Consider the following 21,853-nt stretch of genomic DNA (forward strand, 5'->3'; position numbering starts at 1 on the left):
ACAGTGATCATCCACGACTTCACCAGGGATTGAAATCAAGACCTTCGGTCTCGCTGTACGCACTCAACTTTTAGGCTTCCGATCAGACATTTAACGGTTTACATGTCTAATAATAGGGAGAAACATTTATTCAGTCCCCCTTGATTTTCAGTGTTAGTTTAAATAAAATCAGTCCGTGATGAAAGCCCGAAAATACCTCATTATGTTAATTTTTACATCAAGATTTTTAGTACTTAACCAGTACGACTGATTAATAGAGTCATATCAATTATCACAAATGACTAGTTTTTCATCTGAATTCATTGTGCCAATAATCTAGGTGGTTTACATCTAAAAGATTTCATGGAGTCAATGAAATCAATTCCTCATTTATCATAATCGAGTTCAAAGTGAAATAACAGCCTGTGAAATGTACATGAAAATTTTTTCAGACGACAAAATTCAATATGTTAATTTCTAAACTGTCACTATAACATCATAAGATACCATTTAAAGCGTCTATAAACCTAGATCATGTGAATTTAGGTTCTGACCATATATATATCTTGTAACTTGATAACAACGAAGTTTCAGTGTCTAGTTAACTGTTACATACTTGTAAATTGAAACTTGTTTTAAATGTTCTAAAATGTAAATGTTGAGAAATATACCGGATGTATGACGTGAAAGCTACGCTATAAATGCAATTATGTTTTATATACGATAAACATTAATTTTAGGTATACGCATTCCAATCAATATGTAGATTGTGCATTCTCAGAAAGGGACAGAATTCCTAATTCAAATATCAAAATGTTGAAAAAAATGTAAATCTCACAGATATGACAAAATAATTGAACAGGCAAACTAATAATATATTGATATGTGATCATACATTTTAAGCAGGTATGGGCCTCATAGCTTCAATCCAGGCTGTTTTACCTACTACCTTATTTTATTTAATGGATACAAGATAAACTATGTGAAAATATAGAGTTAAACCATCAACCACAGTTTCTAATACTTGTGTGGTTGGCCTAAAGGATCGAGCTTTTCCGTCCAGCCTGTTAAGAAGCCAAGATGAACTCTAGTTCTCCTGAAAAATAATATAAAATCACCCTTATTGTAGGATATATATATATATACTTGTGAATAAACTAATCGATCCTGGCAACAGTCATATGCTTGCCTCAGAAATTAAACCACGTATATAGAAGTAAATACATTATATTTGTTAACGAAGATCAACTTGTAACTTTTGTTCTTTTTAAATTTCAAAAACTTTACTGTAGTTTTTTTTGACTGATTGAAATTCTTTGTGTTTAACAAAATTAAACAGGTGAATTTATTATAAAAAAATTCTGTGGTATAAATAAAACTATATCACAACTATGGATGTAAATAGTAAATGAGAGGATAACAATAAAATCACAATAACAGCATGTTCATGTCAAAATGATTAGGGTTTGTAATGAAAGTAAATTACAGAGCTAAACCGATAAAATCTAACATATCAAATCTTAGATCGTTAATTGATATTCAAAACTGATTGACGAATAACTTGGAAATTATCATAAGCTGTGTAAGAAATCAGTAGATAGTACCTTGATGATAAAAATTTATAGTCATGACAAGAACAAGTAACAGAAACTAACTTGACCAACGGTTAAAATGACAAAATATTCGTTAGTGTTCCAGAGAAAAATAGATTTAAAGTTCACATGGTATATCAAAGGTGTTTATGAAATTTTAAAAGTAACTTGAAAGTGTTCGAGATTTAAATGACAGCAACTATATATATAAGTACTAGCTAATGTAAATTCAAAGAAATCTGTTGCTCTAACCCAAACTTCTGGACTTAATCATTTTCTATTGGGAATAATTGTTATATCGAACACAATTGGTGGAGGGTTGAGCTGTTAGAGCTATCCTACGGGAAATTAATGCCTATATTTTATTAAATAATTATTAGATTCTTAAGTTGTATATTAATACTTTCCTGTTTCTAGGCTCCCTTTAAACCATAAATAACTACTTGATCAAACAGGCCGTGATAAAAAGCAAGCACTCGTTTATTTTACGTTTATATCAATAATTCAACATGTAAAGTCATTAATCACGTTCATAATGTCTATTCGTTCTAATTTTATTATAAATTGTTCCATAACTGAACTTTGGTTTCTGATCAGCTGATAGGTCGCTCAAAGTCACCTATATAGCCTACTTCTACTAATTTATTTAGTAACAGATGTTTGTCAGATTTTATAGTTGAATTCATGAGTCTCGCGCGCGAGACTGATAGGTCCTGGGTTCAAGTCTCACAAGGCGGGATTGTAGATGCGCACTGCTGAGGAATCCAACAATAGGACGAAGCGGTCGTTCAGTGATCCCACGTTTTCCATGGTGGTGCAGCTTGAATTGACTCACGAATTCAACTATAAAATTACTAAAATCTCCACAAAACCCCTTCTGATGTTTGTCAGATGACAAAGCTCAAAAAAATACTTCAGCATGTTCTGAATATGGTATAGCAAATAAGTAATGTCTGTAGTAAAACGAACATCAATTTTCAAGATATTTCAGCATGATAAAAAATGTAATAGTAGTTGTTTTACTATGTTATTTATATTCCTAAACTACTACTAAGGGAATGAAACAAATGATAAAGATTTGGCTCTTATTCTTCGTTATACTATACTCGACCACATTAGAACAATCAACGAAATATATCATAAGAAACTAGCCAAACTATTTTTAAATTCAGTCGCTTGTTGGAATTTTTTACTATTACACGATGACTTTATTCACTGAATCATAAAAATACCTAATGTAACTCAATCCAATTTGGCTTTCATTTTTATACTTCACAGCAAACACCATTTCGGATAGACTATTGATTTGGTTAACTATTTTATCACCAATACATAAACTAGCCTACAGGACATTATTTACCAGTGATCAGTAAACATTTGTTGATAATGTATTTTGATCCAGTTAAAAAATAAAATCTCAACGTAATTTTTTACTATGATTGATCGTATATATTCATGGAATCCTGAAATTATAAGGAGGAGTACTTTTTTATCACTTTGTATGTTGATCTATGTAATTCTACATATGAAGTAAGATTTTCAGCCCAAATGTGATCTGGCAGTATAATTTAGGGTTTATTCATAATTATGAATGTGAAGAAAACCATGCAGTGATGACACTGTATTTAAATTACTCAAGCTTTAACTCGTGCTGATTTAAATCTCATTATATTTATCTCATTTCGAACAGTAAATTAATATTACCACGTCACCCAATGAATGCCTAGTTCAAAGCCGGTCACACAAAATTGTACTTAGTTACAGATTCACATGATGAACTAAGGACTTTTAAAGTAGTTGTTTATCTAACTGTTATTTAAATCTTCCAATGTCACATATCTCTTTCTTCACTGATACACTCGGGAATCAATCTTTGTCAATGAATAAGTATGAAAGGTGAAATTATATTTTGAAGATAAAAAAATCATTTGTTTCCATCCTTATTTTATAGATTTATATTTTAATTGGTGCAAAGTAGAAATCATTTGTTGTTTAGACTTCAAATAAAAACAAATTGTTCATAGGGTATTGTTTCATAAGAGAATCAAATATTGGATAGAAAAATTCATACAAATGTGCAAGAATATTAGTAACAGTAATTAAAATAATCAAAAAAAATATGTAAAATAAACTCTATTACTTCTGTGAATTGATAAGATGCTTCTATATTATGAATAGTTGCTTTAAGAAAATGGTTATCTAGAAATGAAAATAAATAAATAAATATGAATTAATAACCTGACAACTATATAACTAAAGAACATTTGACAAAATAGTTCGGTACAATAGATTCGTCTTCAAACACTGTAGTTACAAATTCATAATTTATGACGATAAAATGGACCATATAAGATATGATAGGATATGATCTATGATTGCGTTAGTCAACTACATATATTAGAAATACTAGATATTACGTCAATTGCATATTAAACACATTAAACACACCATTAACGAAGTTGAAAGATCAGATAAAAATTGAAAAAAAAACAATGTATGATCCAAAGTGGTATGTTGTGGTTAAAACACGTGAATCCGATTCACTAAAGGATACTTATAGAGTAAATTAGAAGACATACAAACGAACAATATTATGTTTTATATAGATCTACTATATATTAGGGCAAAGCCTAAGTGAGCAAAAGACTATACCACAGTAATTGTGACAATCGTGATGACAAAACCATATAGATTACCAAAAAATGGATGTAAAGTTAGTATTCTTACTATATATATATATATATATATATACTTTCGATAAGATATATTAGTTCAGTTTCTGAAATACATTAATTAATAGAGAAGAACAATGATGAAGTCGAATTGTTTATTTTTAAAAGAAACATTCGTATTTATTTCAATACATTTAATTTATCAAACTGGGTTTAATCATACGAATAAACCTATGTTTTAGATTAGGTAAACACCAAATAGGTTGATTAGAATAATCCATAAGTTGTATTGATTAACAAATCTTAATTTTTTATATATAGTTGAAATCATGAGTCAATTGAAGCTAGACCACCATGGAAAACCTGGAAGCACTGGACGGCCGTTTCGTCCTATTGTGGGACTCCTCTTAATTTTCTTAATTCAGTTTACATAGGTAAAAATCATCTTGAAGAATAAGAATTTAGATTTAATATTCCGTTCAAAGTGCAATATTTTTCACTCTGACATGAAACTGACTGAATTACTATGTATAAATATATTCTTCAACGTGAAAACAAGCAGTTATTAGTAGATGGTCAGAAAAAATTCATACTTACAACAAATTACTTCTTTCTTTTTCTCTCTCTACTGTGCCAGTATCCATAACCAAAGTAGATTGCGAAACCTAGTTATAAAAATGAAGAAGAATATACTTCTGTAATTAACTCTAGAAAACTGGTGAAATATTTATGCTAAAAGGTGAGGATGTACGTCTTGTGTAATGTAATAGTTTAAATCAGAATATTTATGTTATTTGATGACTTAAGCATTTTAACAGTAGAAATTTATGCTAAAAATATTGGTGATTCATCGACAGAATGTACTATGGAATCACGAAGATTATTACACTATCGAAATTTATAAAAGGGACTAATTGCTTTAAATCCTATATTTCTACTACATCTTATTTATTGAGTTTTCAGTTCTGTAGGACTTTATGCATTCAATAGTTAACATTATGATCAAAGAAGTTATGTGACCGAAACAGTTTTCTGCGACAAAATTATTAGGATATCTCAAATATAAAAAACTTAACAGACATTACTATATTGCATCCGTAAACTCATGTAAGCTAGTGTGTCACTAAAACTAAAATTTGATTTCGATGAAACATTGATTTAAGTTTGATAATAATCAGTTGTATTTCAGTACTAGTAAATGTGGAACCTGGTACGAAGTATATAATTTCATTTTACATCGATACAAACAGATGCAGAGAATTAACAAGATAAAAAGCAAAGGAAGATAAATAACACTATTCGCCGCGGTGGAAAACTAAATATAAAAAAGATAATGTAAAGGCAAATTATATTAAACATGAAGAAAGCAATGACGGTAAAAAAAATTTAGAAGATAATTAGTGAATGTATCTGTGGCACTGAAAATAATTTTAAATCAAACACCATAAATTACGATGATATGGCGTGAAAGGAAATCAACAACTCTCAAACAGTTCAAGCTAACTTTTTAGTTTGTACAGTACTAAGCAAGTGTACAACCTACTTGATTTAAATTCGTTCCAGATAACCGTTAGATCATTATAAGAACAAACATTATAAAATCTATTTTGACCTATTTGATTCTGTCGTGGTTATCGCAAAATGATTTTGAGCCTTTCCTATAAACTACGATAATACGTTATTGCAAACAGTCCTACAACCAGCTACTAAACTTTAGTTGATAACCTAGTGCTGAACTATAATTATTAAAGACCTCAAGGTCTGTTAATTATGTACTTAGTTAGCAGTGTCCTTTATAAATTAAATGAGTTGGAAACCGGATACCAATCTTTCGTTAGTATTTACGATCTCAAAGTAAGTAATACTTATTGTGGGATTTGAACCTGATTCGCTTTACGTCAAGATTTTTAAAACGCTTCAACAAAAATAATAGACTGATTACTTCCGACTAACTGAATAGAAGACTAGTGATTACTACGTTCTACTTGAAGCAATAAGTGACGTGTCATTCTCATTTATTTCAGTGGCCAAATGTTAACTCTTACCGTCAATTTGAGTGATTTCACACTTTCCAGATCATAGTTAAAATCTTGAGTTTTTTCTTACAAAAAAGTTTATTTATGTGAATGTTTTGCTAAGAATCGATAATTCCTCAAAATTTAACAAGACAATCATCTAGATCCTAATGGTTTTCCAAAGCTATTCAGCTGAATAATGAAAGAATTACAGTAATCATGGATCGGTTGAAGTTAGACATTAACATCGTTGGATTCCGGCCCAGTGGTCTGGAGGTTAAGCATTCACTCGCGAGACCGAAGGTCCTGGGTTCAAGTCCTGAATACGGGATCGTGGATACGCACTGCTGATGGGTCCCACACTAGGACAGAATGGCCGTCTAATGCTCCCTTGTTTTCAGTTGTGGTCTAGCTTAAATAGACTAATGAATTCAACGATTAAAAGTCATGAATTTGTTTTTACGAAAGGAATGTTTTCTGACATTCAAAACAAAAGTTTATCTCAAAGTTAATATGTATTCACTGAATCGATAAACATAATGTATGTAAACAATGAAATAAACAAAGTGTGCTTACTCCTCTCAAATCTAAAGAATTCCCTCCCTCCTCAATAATCTCTTCATACTCGTGTGAATGAAAATATCAATAAATTAGTAACCAGGTGTTTGCTATCTTAAGAATATGATAATAGAAAAACATTCTAAATATATATCTTTCATAATTTATTAGTAGGTTCAAGTGTTCAAAGACAGGTAAATTTATTAATTACTTATCAAATGATATGAGAAGTATATACCATTTTTTCTATTCGTTTGTGAATGCACATTTAATTTTAGCTAAAACGAGTTTTCATCAAAGAACAGTGAAAAACCAAGTAGCCATAATTATTTGTTTTTTCGTCTCGGCTTAAAGATTCTCTTTAGTGAAAATACTTGGTTTACACTCATTTCGAATGAAACTTATCCACATTATGCAACAAATGGAATAATAATATCAATAAATGAACCACCTAGTTCGAATGTATTATTTGGTTGTTCTTGCGCTCAAATAGTTATTGATATTGATGAATTAGTATTGGTGATTACAATTTCTTTTCACCATCCTATCGTTACCTTCAGTTCAGTTAGTTAACAGGTAAATCACTAATAATCAGCGAATTATTTTTAATCCAGTCCCCTCCACCATGGATGAATAACTTGACTGTCTTTTTCATGAAGGTTTAGTGAATACACTGTCAATGAATCTCAACCAAACAGAGAATGACTTTTGATAGACTATCAGTTTTATTAATTCTTACGTAAATTTTTCTTTTTCAATAAAAAAGAAAGTATCCTATTGTTCTCAGTTTATCAAAAAGTAAAAAAGACGATTTTTATTTCTTCGTCAATATAGACCTTTTTCTAAAAAAAATCATACTGAAATTGAACCTTGATGTTTCTCTAGGTAGTGAATAAATCGATTTGCAGCAAGGTATAACTTCTGCTTGAAGTAAAATAATGAACTTCGTTCGTCCTGATTTACTGTGATCAGTGTAGATATAGACATTGCAGTTTGCTTTTTATTGTTGTCAAAGACTGCCTTAGAGCTAGAATATATTCAAGTTATCCTAGTCTAATCAATTGTGTCTAGTTTCCAACATTAAATGAAATTTATTATTTAAAGGTTACTGTATGGCCGAAGTATTAGGCAAGTTGGTATAGCAGTATATTGTATTTAATTTCTAAACGTTTATTAAACCTGATGACTAAACGTCAGGAAGTCATCTACTGTACCGGTAACTGGTACAGTCATTACTACGGTAGGGATTTGTGGTGAATGTTGAATCTGCATAGTTTACATCATAGATAGATCTACGTTAGACAACAATCGAAAACTAGAAAGAATTAGTTATTTCGTCCTAATATGAGGCATCTATGACCTCAAGAAAGAACGAACCCAGGATATTCAGGTTTCCCGACGAGCTCTTAACTTTTCAATTCATGAATCAACATACAATTTTTAAATGTTGAACTTCAACTAATTTGTACTATTGTGAGACCATTACCCATCAACATTGTTGAACTCCGGGAATTGCACCTCGAAATTAGCCATGGAACACATGATAATTAATAATAGAAGGGGGTTGTGGATATTGTTGTATTTAATAGTTCGCGTCACGTAGCGATTTAAGTCAAACGAAACAGTTGTCTAGCGCTTCCTGATTTTCATTATTCGTCTAAGTTCATTCAGCGATGTAAACTATGAATCATTTATATTGGATTTTAATGTTTAAATATACAAACTACTGTAAGAATATATTTTCTTCTTGATGTTTTAAACAATTATATAAACTATGAGTTTAAACTTCAGAGCAATTATCTTGAAAACATCTTTTCAATCAAATTCATTTACTTACATTGTACACAAAATTTAATTCAAATGATTTATTACACAGGATTTTAGAAATTTACCTGCACTAAATTTTTTTGGATTATATTTTGACGAAACATTGATTTATTGATACGTCGAAATCCTTTCTTGCACTACATGAAGTGCAATTTGTTGTCTATTGTTTACTTACATGAGAGTCGTGCAAAATCTAGGTGATCAATCTTCATTAGCATAGAATAAAGTATGTACGTTGGCTCAAAACAACTAATACCATTGTTTCGAGACTGGAAACAGTTTCAAAAAGTTCATGAAATAACTGAACTCACACTATTCTTCTACATTCGTTGTCCTTGTTTTAGTGACCTATCTGACTGTTAAGTATTGTATATCAGTTAGTTAAGCCTATCCGAATAAGGAAAGATAGTAGAATCACGCAGTGACTCAGTTCATCTTTGAACATCAAACCCAAATTAAAGTACAGAAAGCAAATCTAATTTTTTAGTTATGAAAACGAATTTGTTTAAGTCTCTTAAGTATTACGGTCAATTTAAATACTATAAATGTAAAATAGTTTAGGAGTGAATGAATCGCATTTTAATTAATTTCCTATTCCATTTGTCTAGATTTTAACTGAAAACTAACCAAGTCCATCATGATTGACTAATCAGACTAACTAAAGTGGTAAGGAAAGTAAGAAACTGGTTTAGAAACAACTCAAACAAAGAAATATTTGAATAGATTTGGTAGTTAGGAGTTAAGTCAATACAAGTAGTAACTAAAAACGGAAATTCGTTAATTAGGGATTCGATTGTAACCACCAGTTCATTCTTTATATAAAAATGTGCAGAACAATTTGCTATTTTCCGAATAACATAGAAGTAATAGTTCTTAATGTTATATCAACTAATGATTATTTAACATTTCACTGAAGTATTTGCTTTAGGTAGGATTAACGAAAAATTGACCGGTCATTTGATAGACTCTGAATAATTTAATAAAAAGTTTAATCATCAATGTGTTGTATAACCAATGAGTCTTCCTAATATTACATATTCGTCTTTAATCAGTAAAATCTGAATAAAGGTGTAGCATTGTAACAAACACTTAGATGGGTAATATATTACAAAACACATAAATCGACCTCTGTTGTCGTTAATTTTATTAATTTAGACGATAAATTCATTTGGAAGAAAATTAGTTGAAATACAGTCCCAACAAAATGTGATTATACGTCGATTTATGTAATATTGTCAAGTTTATATTTTGAAATATTTGATCAAAGATACTTGCTATTTAAGGTTTTGTATAAGTCATCTGTGGCTTAAAGTACACAAAGAAAAATAAACATGATTCCCAATAACAAATAAAGACATAAATGTGGTAAATATTGTGATATGTCATGAACTTTTTCATATGGACATAGTCAAAAGCTGAACAAATCAACAAGGATTCTTACCAATAATCATCCAAACTAAGAATCTAATCCACGTAGCCCCCGATAATTTAACCATTAGATATGCATTGATAAATATACTAATAGCGGGTATCCATGGAACCCCAGGGACCTGTAAAAATAATGAATGTTGTTTGAAGTTACAGCTTCGATAAACCATTAATATTGGGGAGCTTATTTTTAATAAGTGTTCTTGAAATTTTACAGAACTTGTCTCACGAATTCTTATTGGACTCATACATCGTTCTTCCTCAGATTCATCACGAATATGTTGCAACAAGTTATTTCTGCAGTACGTTTTTCACCAACTAAACAGTTGATCGACTGATTGAGTTCGAGATAGCTCAACAACACGTTCCGAGCCTTACAGGATCTATTGAAAGAAAAAACTACTATCAAGGACAAACGGAGAGGGATCAAAGAAGCATTAACCACAACTTGTCAGAAGGCTCTGGGGCGTAAGAAGCATCATCATAAGGGATAGATCTCTATCGAAACCCTTAGACAAGATTCAAGAAAGGAAGAGCAAGAAGACAGCAATTAATAACAGCCAAACAGGAACAGAGAAATTCAAGGCACAAGCAGACTACGCAGAAGCAAACAAGCAAGCGAAGAGAAGCATTAGAGCGGACAATCAGAAATATATGGAAAGCAAGCAAAGACTGTGGAAAAAGCTGCAGGAGAAGGGATTATGAGACAAGTATATGACACAACGAAGAAACTAGCAGGGAAATATAGAAACCAAAGAGACCGGGTAAGGACGAACAAGGCAATCAATCATTAAAATTCAAGGACAGAGGAACAGGTAGGTAGAACACTATGAGGAACTTTTGAATAGGTCATCTCCACTAAACCTACCGGACATCGAAGCAGCACCTAAAGACCTTACTACAGATGTAACTCCACGAACGATTGATCTAACAGCGACGTCAATGAATACTGGTGTTACCATCATTACTAAATAAATATTCAAGTGAAAATAAGGTAAACCGCCTAGGAGTCTCATAGTCTGTAAATATCTCCGTATAATCTGAAGCATTGCGTTTACATGTACTTGTATAGATAAGGTGTAAAAGCTATAAAAATATATGTATAGTAGTAATGAACATCTGATTGTCAAAACTAATTTTTTGATTGAGTATAAAATAAAATATTTGCATAATGCCTGCAGATATTAATGAAGAAGTATCTAAATAAAACTAATTTAAATACATTGTCCATCTGTTGCTCAAACTTTGAAATTAGTTACAGGAAGCAACAAGTTTTCTAACCAGCTGTTTGCAACAAACATCAAATTCTAAAGCACTTACACTAAATAAAAATTAACAATAAGGAACATTATACATGAGAATATAATACGTACTTTGAATGCCACAGGTGTTTGATTTTCTGGTTGTCTGGCTAATGCTGAACAAATGATGATACTGACCAGTATCATTAATCCAACAAACGTCCATATTGGGACCGTGACTATCATATTTTTTGTTGCCTCTTCAGGTAGTTTATCTAACAGTAATATACCCAGATTGCCAAGAAAAATGAAGCAAACTAGAAAGTATACGTTAAATACGTCAAACAAAAAATAATAAATTTACATTAGAAAGTGATGTAGTTCATAATTGCTTTTAAAGATTAAGTGAATATTTTGTTAATGACGGTGGTGTAGCCGAAATTGTACACTATGCTAAATCAACTAGTAAGCTTTATGTCCAAGTAGATCGTACAGCTATTTCAAAAAATTACTCAGAATTCATTATTCCTTCTCTAGCAAGGAATTATCATTGACTTGATGGAGTAACACTTTTAAAAAATACCACGTATTTTAGAAGCTATAAATATAATTAATTATAGCCTAAATTTCAAATGTCTTATATTTTAAGTTTATTGTTTGCTAAAACGTTTAATTTCACACTAATTTGGAAAAAAGTAAGAGCTGTTGTCAAATAGCACATTATCTAGGCTCTTTGAAAACATAGGCAAAGTATTGTGATTCATTTTCTCTTCGAGTTAATTAAATTTACATTAAGAATAATTCTGAAATTAGATTCTGGGGGATTCATGAAGTAAGAGTTCAAGAACTGAATTGCTAATTTATCCACGTTTTATTTTCGTGAGACGGATAATGCATTGCTTAGATATATGTTTGAACGTTGTGCACTTTGTATGGTCATTATAAGTTACTCCCAACAGCAAGCAAACTGTAAAATACACAACTATAAATACGAATGTATAGCTTAAGTTAATGATTTCATCGTAAATAAAAAATTTCCTCTCTGAATTCTCTTTGCGTTTGATCAAAAGTAGTAGTTCATCTTTAACTCATTCAGGTTCCGTATAGAGATAACTCAATATTCCACAAAAGTACCATTTCTCACGGACTTTTTAAAAGTTCCTTCTTCAGTATCGCTGCTTTAAGCTCATTATTCATCAACGAAATTTTTTCGGCACCTTAATGGATCTTTCAGTTTATTTAATTGGTTTTATATTTCTCTCACTTAACCAAAGAAGATAGATATTTATGATAGATATTCCCTGGAGCTTACTCAAAACATTGCTGTTAATGTCTTCAATATGTACTCAACTAATGGTAGAGAAATGTTTGGTTCGTTTGTGGAACTTGTTATCAAAATATAAGTCAAATTACAAAACGGTAACACAAGACTAATTTCTTTGGTTAGATTTTCGGATCACAGATGTCACGTAAGAAGGTGACTGTCGATGTAAGAGAAACTCTTTTAAAGGTCGATACAACATTCAATCATAATATTTAAATTTCGAATACACTGATGATGGTTATTGGATTAAAAATCAACAAGATCAAAAATACTACAACTATTGATTTAATTCATATGTATACACAATCGTCCTTGCGTGCAAACTGAACATTAGATACAACAAAAAGCAAGCCTTGAATTTCACAATAAATATTTACTAAATACATTTCTACTATATATTGCTAATTAAGTAAACCGCAGCATGACATATTAGCTAAGGTGAAATACCAAACATTCACATATAATTTCAGTTATAATAAAAGCCTTTAGATAAACGTCGTTAAATTAAGTGGTGCGAACTTTCTAGTACCGTCAGTAATTTGTGAACATTATGACATTGTATTTAATAAGATCTACACCAACTGTTAGAAACCATTATTTTTCTTTTAATTGATGAAAACCATGATATAAAATTAGCATCCATTTATTTACCTATTAGTTGAAGAAATTATCACTTACGTAATAAGTAACTATTTATTTTATAGATTAATTCAGTAGTTTTAGATGGTTTATCTAGACCAGGTTCAAGCTTGAAACATCTTTGGAAGTAACTTGAAATGTTGAGATGAATATTATCCGTAAGTGATGAATTGTTTGTTTGTTTCAAGGCCTTTGATAAACTAGAAAGACATGAGAGAAAAACGGTGTTTATAGACTGAAAGAATAACCACTTCATATAGTTCTTTAAGGGAGTAATAAAAGTTACAAAAACCTAAACAAAATATACCTTGACCAAGAATTCTAAGATGAGTGGTTATGAGTTAATAAGTAAACATAAGTCATGTGAAAAGATTTCAGTCAGTTTTTCAACATGGCTCTCCCCTAATATTTAGTCTTTACAATTTAATTTACAATCATTTCCAATTTTTAAGGGCATCATATACTTATTCGTAGCCTTTAGGTTGATTAGCACTGAATTTTTACCTTACTCAGTGCGGAAGGACGAAATATCTCTTTGCTTGTTACATGCAACATATTTCCATGAATTCTTATGAAACACTGTTTAGTAAATATTAAATTTCAACTTTATAGATTGGTAAACGATCCATAAGACCTATATGATATAATCACTTATGGCTTTTAATACGTTTTACTCATTTTTACTTTTCCGTTTAACATCACTAAAAAATTGTTTTATTGGTCAATCTGTCGGTCATTTGTATTTTGGTACCGCCTCATTTGAGGATAATAAATACACAAATCGATTCATGTAAGTGATCATCAGCCCTTCATAATCCCATCAATTGATCAAACACCCACACATCTATACAAAATTACTTCCTTATAGCAGCTAGTAAGGTAACATTTCCTAAGTGTATAATTATGGTTTACTTAGTAACAGGGAAGGAAAACATTATCGAATGTGGTAAGTAGCTACTATTTCTTTCAAAACATAAATGAATTCAGAAAACTTACAAAACTATTACATTAATGATAAATTTTGAAATGAAGTTTAACAATCATTGTTTTATTATTTCTTCCCATCATGAACAATTACCGTGAAAAAAAACTAGTTTATTCAATGTTTGAAAATAGACAAGAATTGTTTCATTTTCCAAGATTTAAACACTCAATGATTAACGAGTATCATGATTATGCATTTAGGATTGTAATAAAAGTCAAATTAACATTAAAATTAAAAAATTGATTAAGAATTAAAAAATGCAGTTTGAAAATAACCACCTACCTTGGATTATCAATGTTATTTGGGGAAACAGAGAGTTTATCACGATCGGAATATTCATCAAAACCATTCGATCGTTCTTTATTACTACTAAGTGTATTGTCTGTCATTTTATTCAAAATCTTGAGTGGATATAATTTTTCACTAGTGATAAATTAAAATATATATAAAGATGAAAAAAACTTTGTTTTTCAATTTTAGTAAGATGTTCCGAACACGCAAACAAATAAACTTTAGCATTAACACTAAGTTTTAACTTAATGGTACACGGTGATTGTAATATTGAAAGGGATATATTTAAAGGAAATAAATAACTCAAATCTAAGATTTTCATCTTTACACAATTGATTTTAATTTTAAGGGACAAACTGTAATATTTATGATTTTGAACATAGCTATATCTATCTTATGTTTAACGAGTATGTATCAGCAAATAAATGTTTCGTACATATTAAAATTTATCCAAGATGTTTGTAAAACCCTATGTCATTTTTAAAAGTAAATAACTCCGAAGCGCTTTAGGTCTAAAAGGAGATGCATACCATGAGTTTTTTTTTATGATAATAAGAAAATCATAAAAGAATATATACATATAAATGGTTGTAAGAACATAAAGATGTAAATTTCCACGAGTTCTACAATGGATTTCTGAAAAGTGACATTTTTGATAAAATGAGAAAAACTTATGAAATATTAATACAGCATTATTTTGTCGAAACTAAGGTCGAATCGAATAGAGGAAAAATGTCAAAGATGAAGTCTATAGTACATATATAATTCCCTTAAAATTGTGTTCATTACGCGCCGGACAATAAACATCTTTAAATAAAGCTGATTTAAAATTTATCAGTGAGGAAAATTGTATAAAATAAACTGACATACCCTCAAATTTAATCGTATAATATTTTTATCAGTTAGATTGACTGCATGAGCATATTCACACAAGGCAAAACGTTTTTTAAAGATGTTTTTCATGATGTCTAGTGGACTAATTAATCACTATTAATTAAATATAAGAGTAATATAAACAATTAGTTGTTACGATAAGCAGGATTTAAGCCGTACAGTCAGGTCTTAATTTGTCGGAGATCGGGTGACCTTCAAAGATGGCTTCCTACAATCGTTTACGTCGACTAATCGTATTTATTTTTTTTGTCATTAATCTGTAAACATGCGTGTTATTTTGTTCATTCTTCTGTCTGGTAATCTTGCTTTTCACTAGTTCATTTGGGCGTTTAAATCGATAATCCGGTTTTGTGAGCAATCAGCTTCCGGCCACAAGGAAGCCTACGCCGCGAAATTAATATTTGAAGTATTTGATTAAAAATCAATACAAAGTCTACAGACATTCGTCGAATTTACTGAAGATTTGAGGAAATCACTCATATAAGACAGAATTGAATTAAACTTATAGTACAGGTTTGACTTCCCCGTTAAATATTTTTAAAACTGTAAATATTGGTACCTACTATTAGGTCATTTTATATTTTATTTGCTTATGTTATCGTCTCTAATTAATTTGCAGTTTACTAATTAGTGTACAAATGTCTTAATTAAAATTAATTAACAGTTTCTGGCCATCACATGGCATCTACATCTATGCCTGTTTATAAAATTAATCGTGATAGTTATACATTGAATATTGGGTGGGATTTTAAATAATTCTTAACGTTCTAGAGACTTACTCAGATAAGGATAATTTACCACCTGGCCATTTTTCATCGTCCATCAATACTTCTGTACAATCTTTAATGTTATTAAGGCAATATCCAATGGACATTTGTTGTCCTCTACAATGTGAATTTTGTTGGAAAGGAAAACAGAATAGCTATAAATAAATCTAAACAGTTATTAGTTTATTATATGCTTAGCGAAAGTCTATGTTGTTTAAGAATGGATTTTTCTACAAGCTTCGTTAAATGGAGAATTACTGGAAACGGACGTGTACTGGATCATTGATTTTTTCCTGTTCAAGACTCTTAAGTGGTGGCCTTGTACCGAGTGTAACGCATGGTCTTTAGGCATCACGATTATTGGGGAATATGTGGACCATTAAATTAGATTATAGTGGTTGGTATTTTCAACTCGTCATTTATTCCCCAAAGTAAAACCCCAACCATCCGATAACATTATTATCTGTAGAAATAAAATTTTCAGCGACAAATAGAGGCCAGATGAGTGTAAGACTTGAAAGTATGGAATATTTCTAAAATTATATTGCATTGTAAATACTTCAAAGTTTACGCTACGGATACCTGAATGTGATAAAACAGATATGCAAACTCTATTCCAAAAATGGTACTATTCATTTTTGTTATCACTCATCTGTCTATTGTAGATAACCGTAATTTTAAGTTGCAAACATTGCTTTATGTGTTACACAACAGCAATGCTAATAGTGAATATACGATATTAAATAACTAATTAAAGTAAAAAGTAAAACTTCATATGTTATCGAGTGATACACACGCCAGTTGATTAACTTTCTGTGCGAAAACTCACTTTGCAAGTGGAATTGTTATACACCACAATGTTAGTTAGTGATGTAATAGTTTACACTTTATTTCATTCGTATAATAAAACATAAGTAAGCTAAATACTATGTGTTCTGTATAGGTTTGTTTGGGAAGTGATTTGACTTGATTTGATACAAATTGTCTCTCTCTCGACCTTAAAAAATGAAATAGTTGAAAGCTTTAGATTTAACTCCAACTCCGATAATAATGATAAATATTTTTGAAATATGAAATTCACTCTTGGCACTAAAATCAACAATCTCACTTTGATAGCTGCGATAGACATTTTGGTAAAATACCATCATCGTTATCCTTATTATCATAATACTTTATGGGATCTGTAACGTGTTTAAAAATGGTTGCCGAAGATATTGAATTGAACATATGTTGTTTTCATTCCGAATATATTTTACAGGCATTTTCTCTTTCTTAACATGGATAGTGCATAGAGGCTTTGACTAGGTATTGGAAATTTTGTTTTACAGGATTCCTGAGGTCACTGAATATCTTTCATTAAAACTTTAATAGAGTTTTATTCTAACTATAAATAGTTGTTGACGACTAAGTATGAAAATAAAAGCAACAGTTTGAATGCTCATCCAAAAAAATAATTTGAACGATAAAGTATTTAAAATTTAAATGAACAATTATACGATCAAAATTTACAGTCTGTTTATAAAATAATATTTCGTAGAACGTATAAGTTACCTCAAAAGAAGCACAGAAACAGACACTAGAGTATAAGCAAGAAGTGTTCCGATTGACATCATATCAACTAGATCTTGTAAACTGAATACTGCTGCCATTATGCCTGGAATCATTACATATAGAAGTAGGTAGATAAGCATAATTTGTTAATAAGCCATTTATTAATAAGTTATTACTAAGAGAAGTTGAATAATAAGTGACATTATAATTCTAGATGATCAAATATATGATGAATCTGCATCAAAATAAGTATTCAAACTGCACGATTACTTGTTGTTGTATGGAACTGAGGATGAGAAATTCAACCTGTCGTTAATTTTTTTGGCGATAATTAAGCCACAATATGATAGATGATCAAAATGTACAACTTGTGGTCATCATTTGTAAAAAGCGCAAATGAAATGAGTTTAGGGTCTACTGTTTTCGAACAGTACAACGTACAATTTTATAATATCCTGAAATTTACTATTAGATATTTGAAACCTATCAGCCAAAACAAACTTCGGTAATTCATACGATTTCTGTCACTCACGACATAAAGAAAATATATCTATAACATTACGCAACAAGGTATTCAGCCATGCAAATTGATTTTGTAGGGTTTCATCCCTCATTGTTTAATAAAACCCAACCTTATCATAGTAGTGAGACGTATTGCGTGCTAATATTATCTTGAGTGAAGAAAAGTGAATTACCTAAATAGCCATCTAGTTATTGCTTAGTGTATATATTTTATATCTATGGTATAATTCAAGATGGTTTACTTTTTTATTCAAACTTAAACATTTTCGATTGAGATCATGATCACAATCAAAAACTTAACAATCTCCACAACCTCGTACTCTTAATCATTTTCCTTACTCTGAATAAATATCACAAATGATAGAAATAAATGAAATTTAAAAATGAACATAACAGTGATGGAAAAAACATAATGAATAATGTCATATTGAAATAAAAGAGATATCCTGAATAATCATCCGACTGGATTAAAAATGTGAGCAATACTGAACAAGATTTCATGTTTTTATTCAATCCTAACTCTAACGTACAGAGGCTATTTTCATATTGAGATGGTGGAGAAGATTTGTAGCTCAGGTGGATGATTTTGATGTTGGTTTGTTCTCTGAGCTGGATGGTTTGGTCGTGGAGCTTTCATCGTCCTTCTGAACGACATCATCAGCACAAACAAAGAAATAAACAATAACAGATTTAGGGTCGATAAGAATCAATCAACATCGAGGTGCAGAGGACAAGCTGTGAATCACATGTGGAGAAATTCAAACACTTCACTTCTACCCGAAGTTTGTGCTGATGATGTCGTTCAGAAGGACGATGAAAGCTCCACGACCAAACCATCCAGCTATTTTCATATCGTTTTTCAGAAGTACATTTGTACACTCAAAGTGATAGTGGTGGATTGCTTCATTTAGCCACTGATTTCCAAAAAACACCATTTTAGCCTAATGATTAAAGCTATGATATATATGTGTACGCATAAACATGGATATTCAAAAATACTTACATCCAATAACACCTGATACAACAGTACCCACAAGTGGAGTTTTAACTTTTGAATTTATTCGATTTAAAAACCCAAATAACAACCCATCAGTTGCCATAGCATACAAAATGCGTGGCAATGGGAACATTGAACCTAAAAGGCTAAAAATACATATAATTCACTAAAGTAATTAAAATGTTAATGAAATTAGGAAAAAATTTTATTGGTGCATAAATGATTCACATAAGTTTGAATAATTTTTTTCATGATACTAGCACAAACTCATAAACAGTTAGAATTCAAGGTACTAGATGTTAAAAAGAAATGGCTTTCACATTTGTCGATGCTCATCAAATTAACCTTTATCAAACCTGGTTAAGTTAATGTTGTATCCTTAGCTTATACGATTATCGCGAAATACGTTTGTCAATTTACAAACTCTGACTTATATGACTAAACAAATGACGCATACACCAGTACAGGCAGCCTACAGTTCCAAATGGTCGTTTCTCCACCTAACCCTCCCTGCCTATTATGTACAGAACGTCAATCTCAGAGTCCGCGATACAAATCATATATTTTAAACATATTGGATTTATATACATCCAAATCAGGCCACACCATACCATAAAATAAGAAATCACATTTGTACAAGATCAAGCTAAAAGTGGTTGTGATTGTGAAAAACTGTGACCAATAGATTATGAACAACTTGAGAATAGTAAAACATATAACAATAACCAATAGATCAAATAAAAGCTTACAATGAAAGGAATATGAATATACCTATAATGTGATGAGTTCTTCTTATATCCAAATAAGTAGTATATGATGAGGGTAAGATATAGAATGTATTTTGACAGAAGATCGATAAGGAACGAACAGAAACGAAGCGCGATCGGTACAAAAATGCATGAACAATGAAATCAGAGAAGAAGGACTGATATTTGCAGAAGAAACAGTTAAGATTGAGACAATTGATTGTTAACTGTTGACTGTATGGTTATCAGAATTCAGTGAGATAGTCTGTAATTTGTGCTTAAATACATTCGATTGTCCCCACTCGTGTTCTCATTCACTACAATAATATAGTTACTTAATAGTCATACAAGAAGAATATTCGTATAATATTAGTCCATAAGTAATTCTTAAAGGTTACCATTCATTTATTCTCGTCTGGATATAACAGTTTTGTCGATTGATTTCAAGCAATCGAAAGCACATTAGTTTGCAAAATGCTTAAAGTGTTGAGCGAATACATTTTACTTAATAACCGGTGAATAAGTATAACTGACCTCATTTAAATAAGATTATTGTAAATGCATAACATTTCCCAATTTATACATTGAGCAAAGTTTTGAATTGGTTAGTTTGCATTAAGAAATGTTAATTTGCTAGTCAAATGTATTATAATAGAGCGGGGATAGAAAAATACACAAATTAGTCTTGGGTTATATGAGTAGAATAACGGATAAACCGTTAATTCCAACAGAGAACATATGCAGGGGATTTCAAGTTTTATTTACAAAAGTAAATAAGTATTGTTTGAGAGAAATCTTCTTCCTTCGAAATAATAATGAAAGATCACAAAAGCAAATATCGTGATGCGATTATTAAGAACTTTCATTCAACCTGTAACTAGTGAAAATCATTTGACCGATTTACTGAGTAACATGAGAAAACGAGTGCTAATAATTCTGTTATAACAAATTCCAATTAACATACAACAAACAGTGACGGAGATTACAATACTGTATTCAAAATTATCATGGAAAAGAACAGTATGTCAATTATTAAATAGTTACATTTATTTTGCCCCCAAATGCCCTGGTATGGCCGAGAGTGGGGAGAGTCTGCTCTCCCTCTCCAAATGCTCTCATACGGCCACGCGTATATAGCCCCTGCCAGGGAAGTCCTACTCACTGCCTTCTCGTGGCGGGGGTGTTGTTTACAAAATTGAGAGGACGAAAAGCTAATGTCCGGCGCCTTAACCGGGTTGGTGGATGTGGAGTGTCCACCTAGGGGAGTTGGAAAACCCTCATTCCCAAACCAATGGTGCACATGGGCTCCGGTATCTCGAGGGAACAAATGGCGTATGAATCAATCGTTGGTCACCGGTTACCATGGGACTGCATCTCCTTACGATGCTCCACTGCCTTGTGGATCAGACCTTTAGGTCAAAGGCTCCGGGTGTGGCCCCTAAGAAAACCACCTGCTTTGGTTTGGGCATCTGGGCAGTATCACAGCCCTCACACAGAGCGAATGAGATTTGTGCGGCGCATGTGTATCTGGTGCTTCCTTGTACCAATATTTATGTGTTCAAATAATAATAATTTTTCACGATTACTTTATTTTAGAAAACCTTAAATACTGGATTTGTGGAGTAATAAAATGATATATTTATGTACAAATTAATAACAAAAAAATAAATATGAATATATGTCATGGACAATCAATGAAAATTATATTTGTAGGATATTTACTGTCCAGTAACCTAAGATTTTCCAGTTATAGCAGTAAATGGAACATTCATTTCAAAATCGAAAGAAGAAAATATAAAATTTAGAACAGACTTATTTCACGGCA

General features: G+C 30.9%; 1 protein-coding gene across 1 annotated transcript in view; it reads right to left on the minus strand.

Annotated features, from left to right (window-relative positions):
- Positions 1 to 4,846: 4,846 nt before the first annotated feature.
- The window catches only part of Smp_123010 (putative cationic amino acid transporter), a gene marked incomplete at both ends in the record, with an annotated part of 30,061 nt that continues 13,054 nt past the window's right edge, over positions 4,847 to 21,853 (minus strand). Inside the window, 8 exons of the mRNA XM_018795966.1 lie at positions 4,847 to 4,908; positions 10,085 to 10,193; positions 11,445 to 11,629; positions 13,315 to 13,475; positions 14,543 to 14,683; positions 16,225 to 16,329; positions 17,764 to 17,866; positions 19,289 to 19,428. Of these exons, the coding sequence (XP_018650225.1) occupies positions 4,847 to 4,908; positions 10,085 to 10,193; positions 11,445 to 11,629; positions 13,315 to 13,475; positions 14,543 to 14,683; positions 16,225 to 16,329; positions 17,764 to 17,866; positions 19,289 to 19,428 (1,006 nt within the window). The remainder of the gene's footprint in view (positions 4,909 to 10,084; positions 10,194 to 11,444; positions 11,630 to 13,314; positions 13,476 to 14,542; positions 14,684 to 16,224; positions 16,330 to 17,763; positions 17,867 to 19,288; positions 19,429 to 21,853) is intronic.

The sequence above is a fragment of the Schistosoma mansoni genome, chromosome 2, assembly GCF_000237925.1.
Source record: "Schistosoma mansoni strain Puerto Rico chromosome 2, complete genome".
Classification (NCBI taxonomy): Eukaryota; Metazoa; Platyhelminthes; class Trematoda; order Strigeidida; family Schistosomatidae; genus Schistosoma; species Schistosoma mansoni.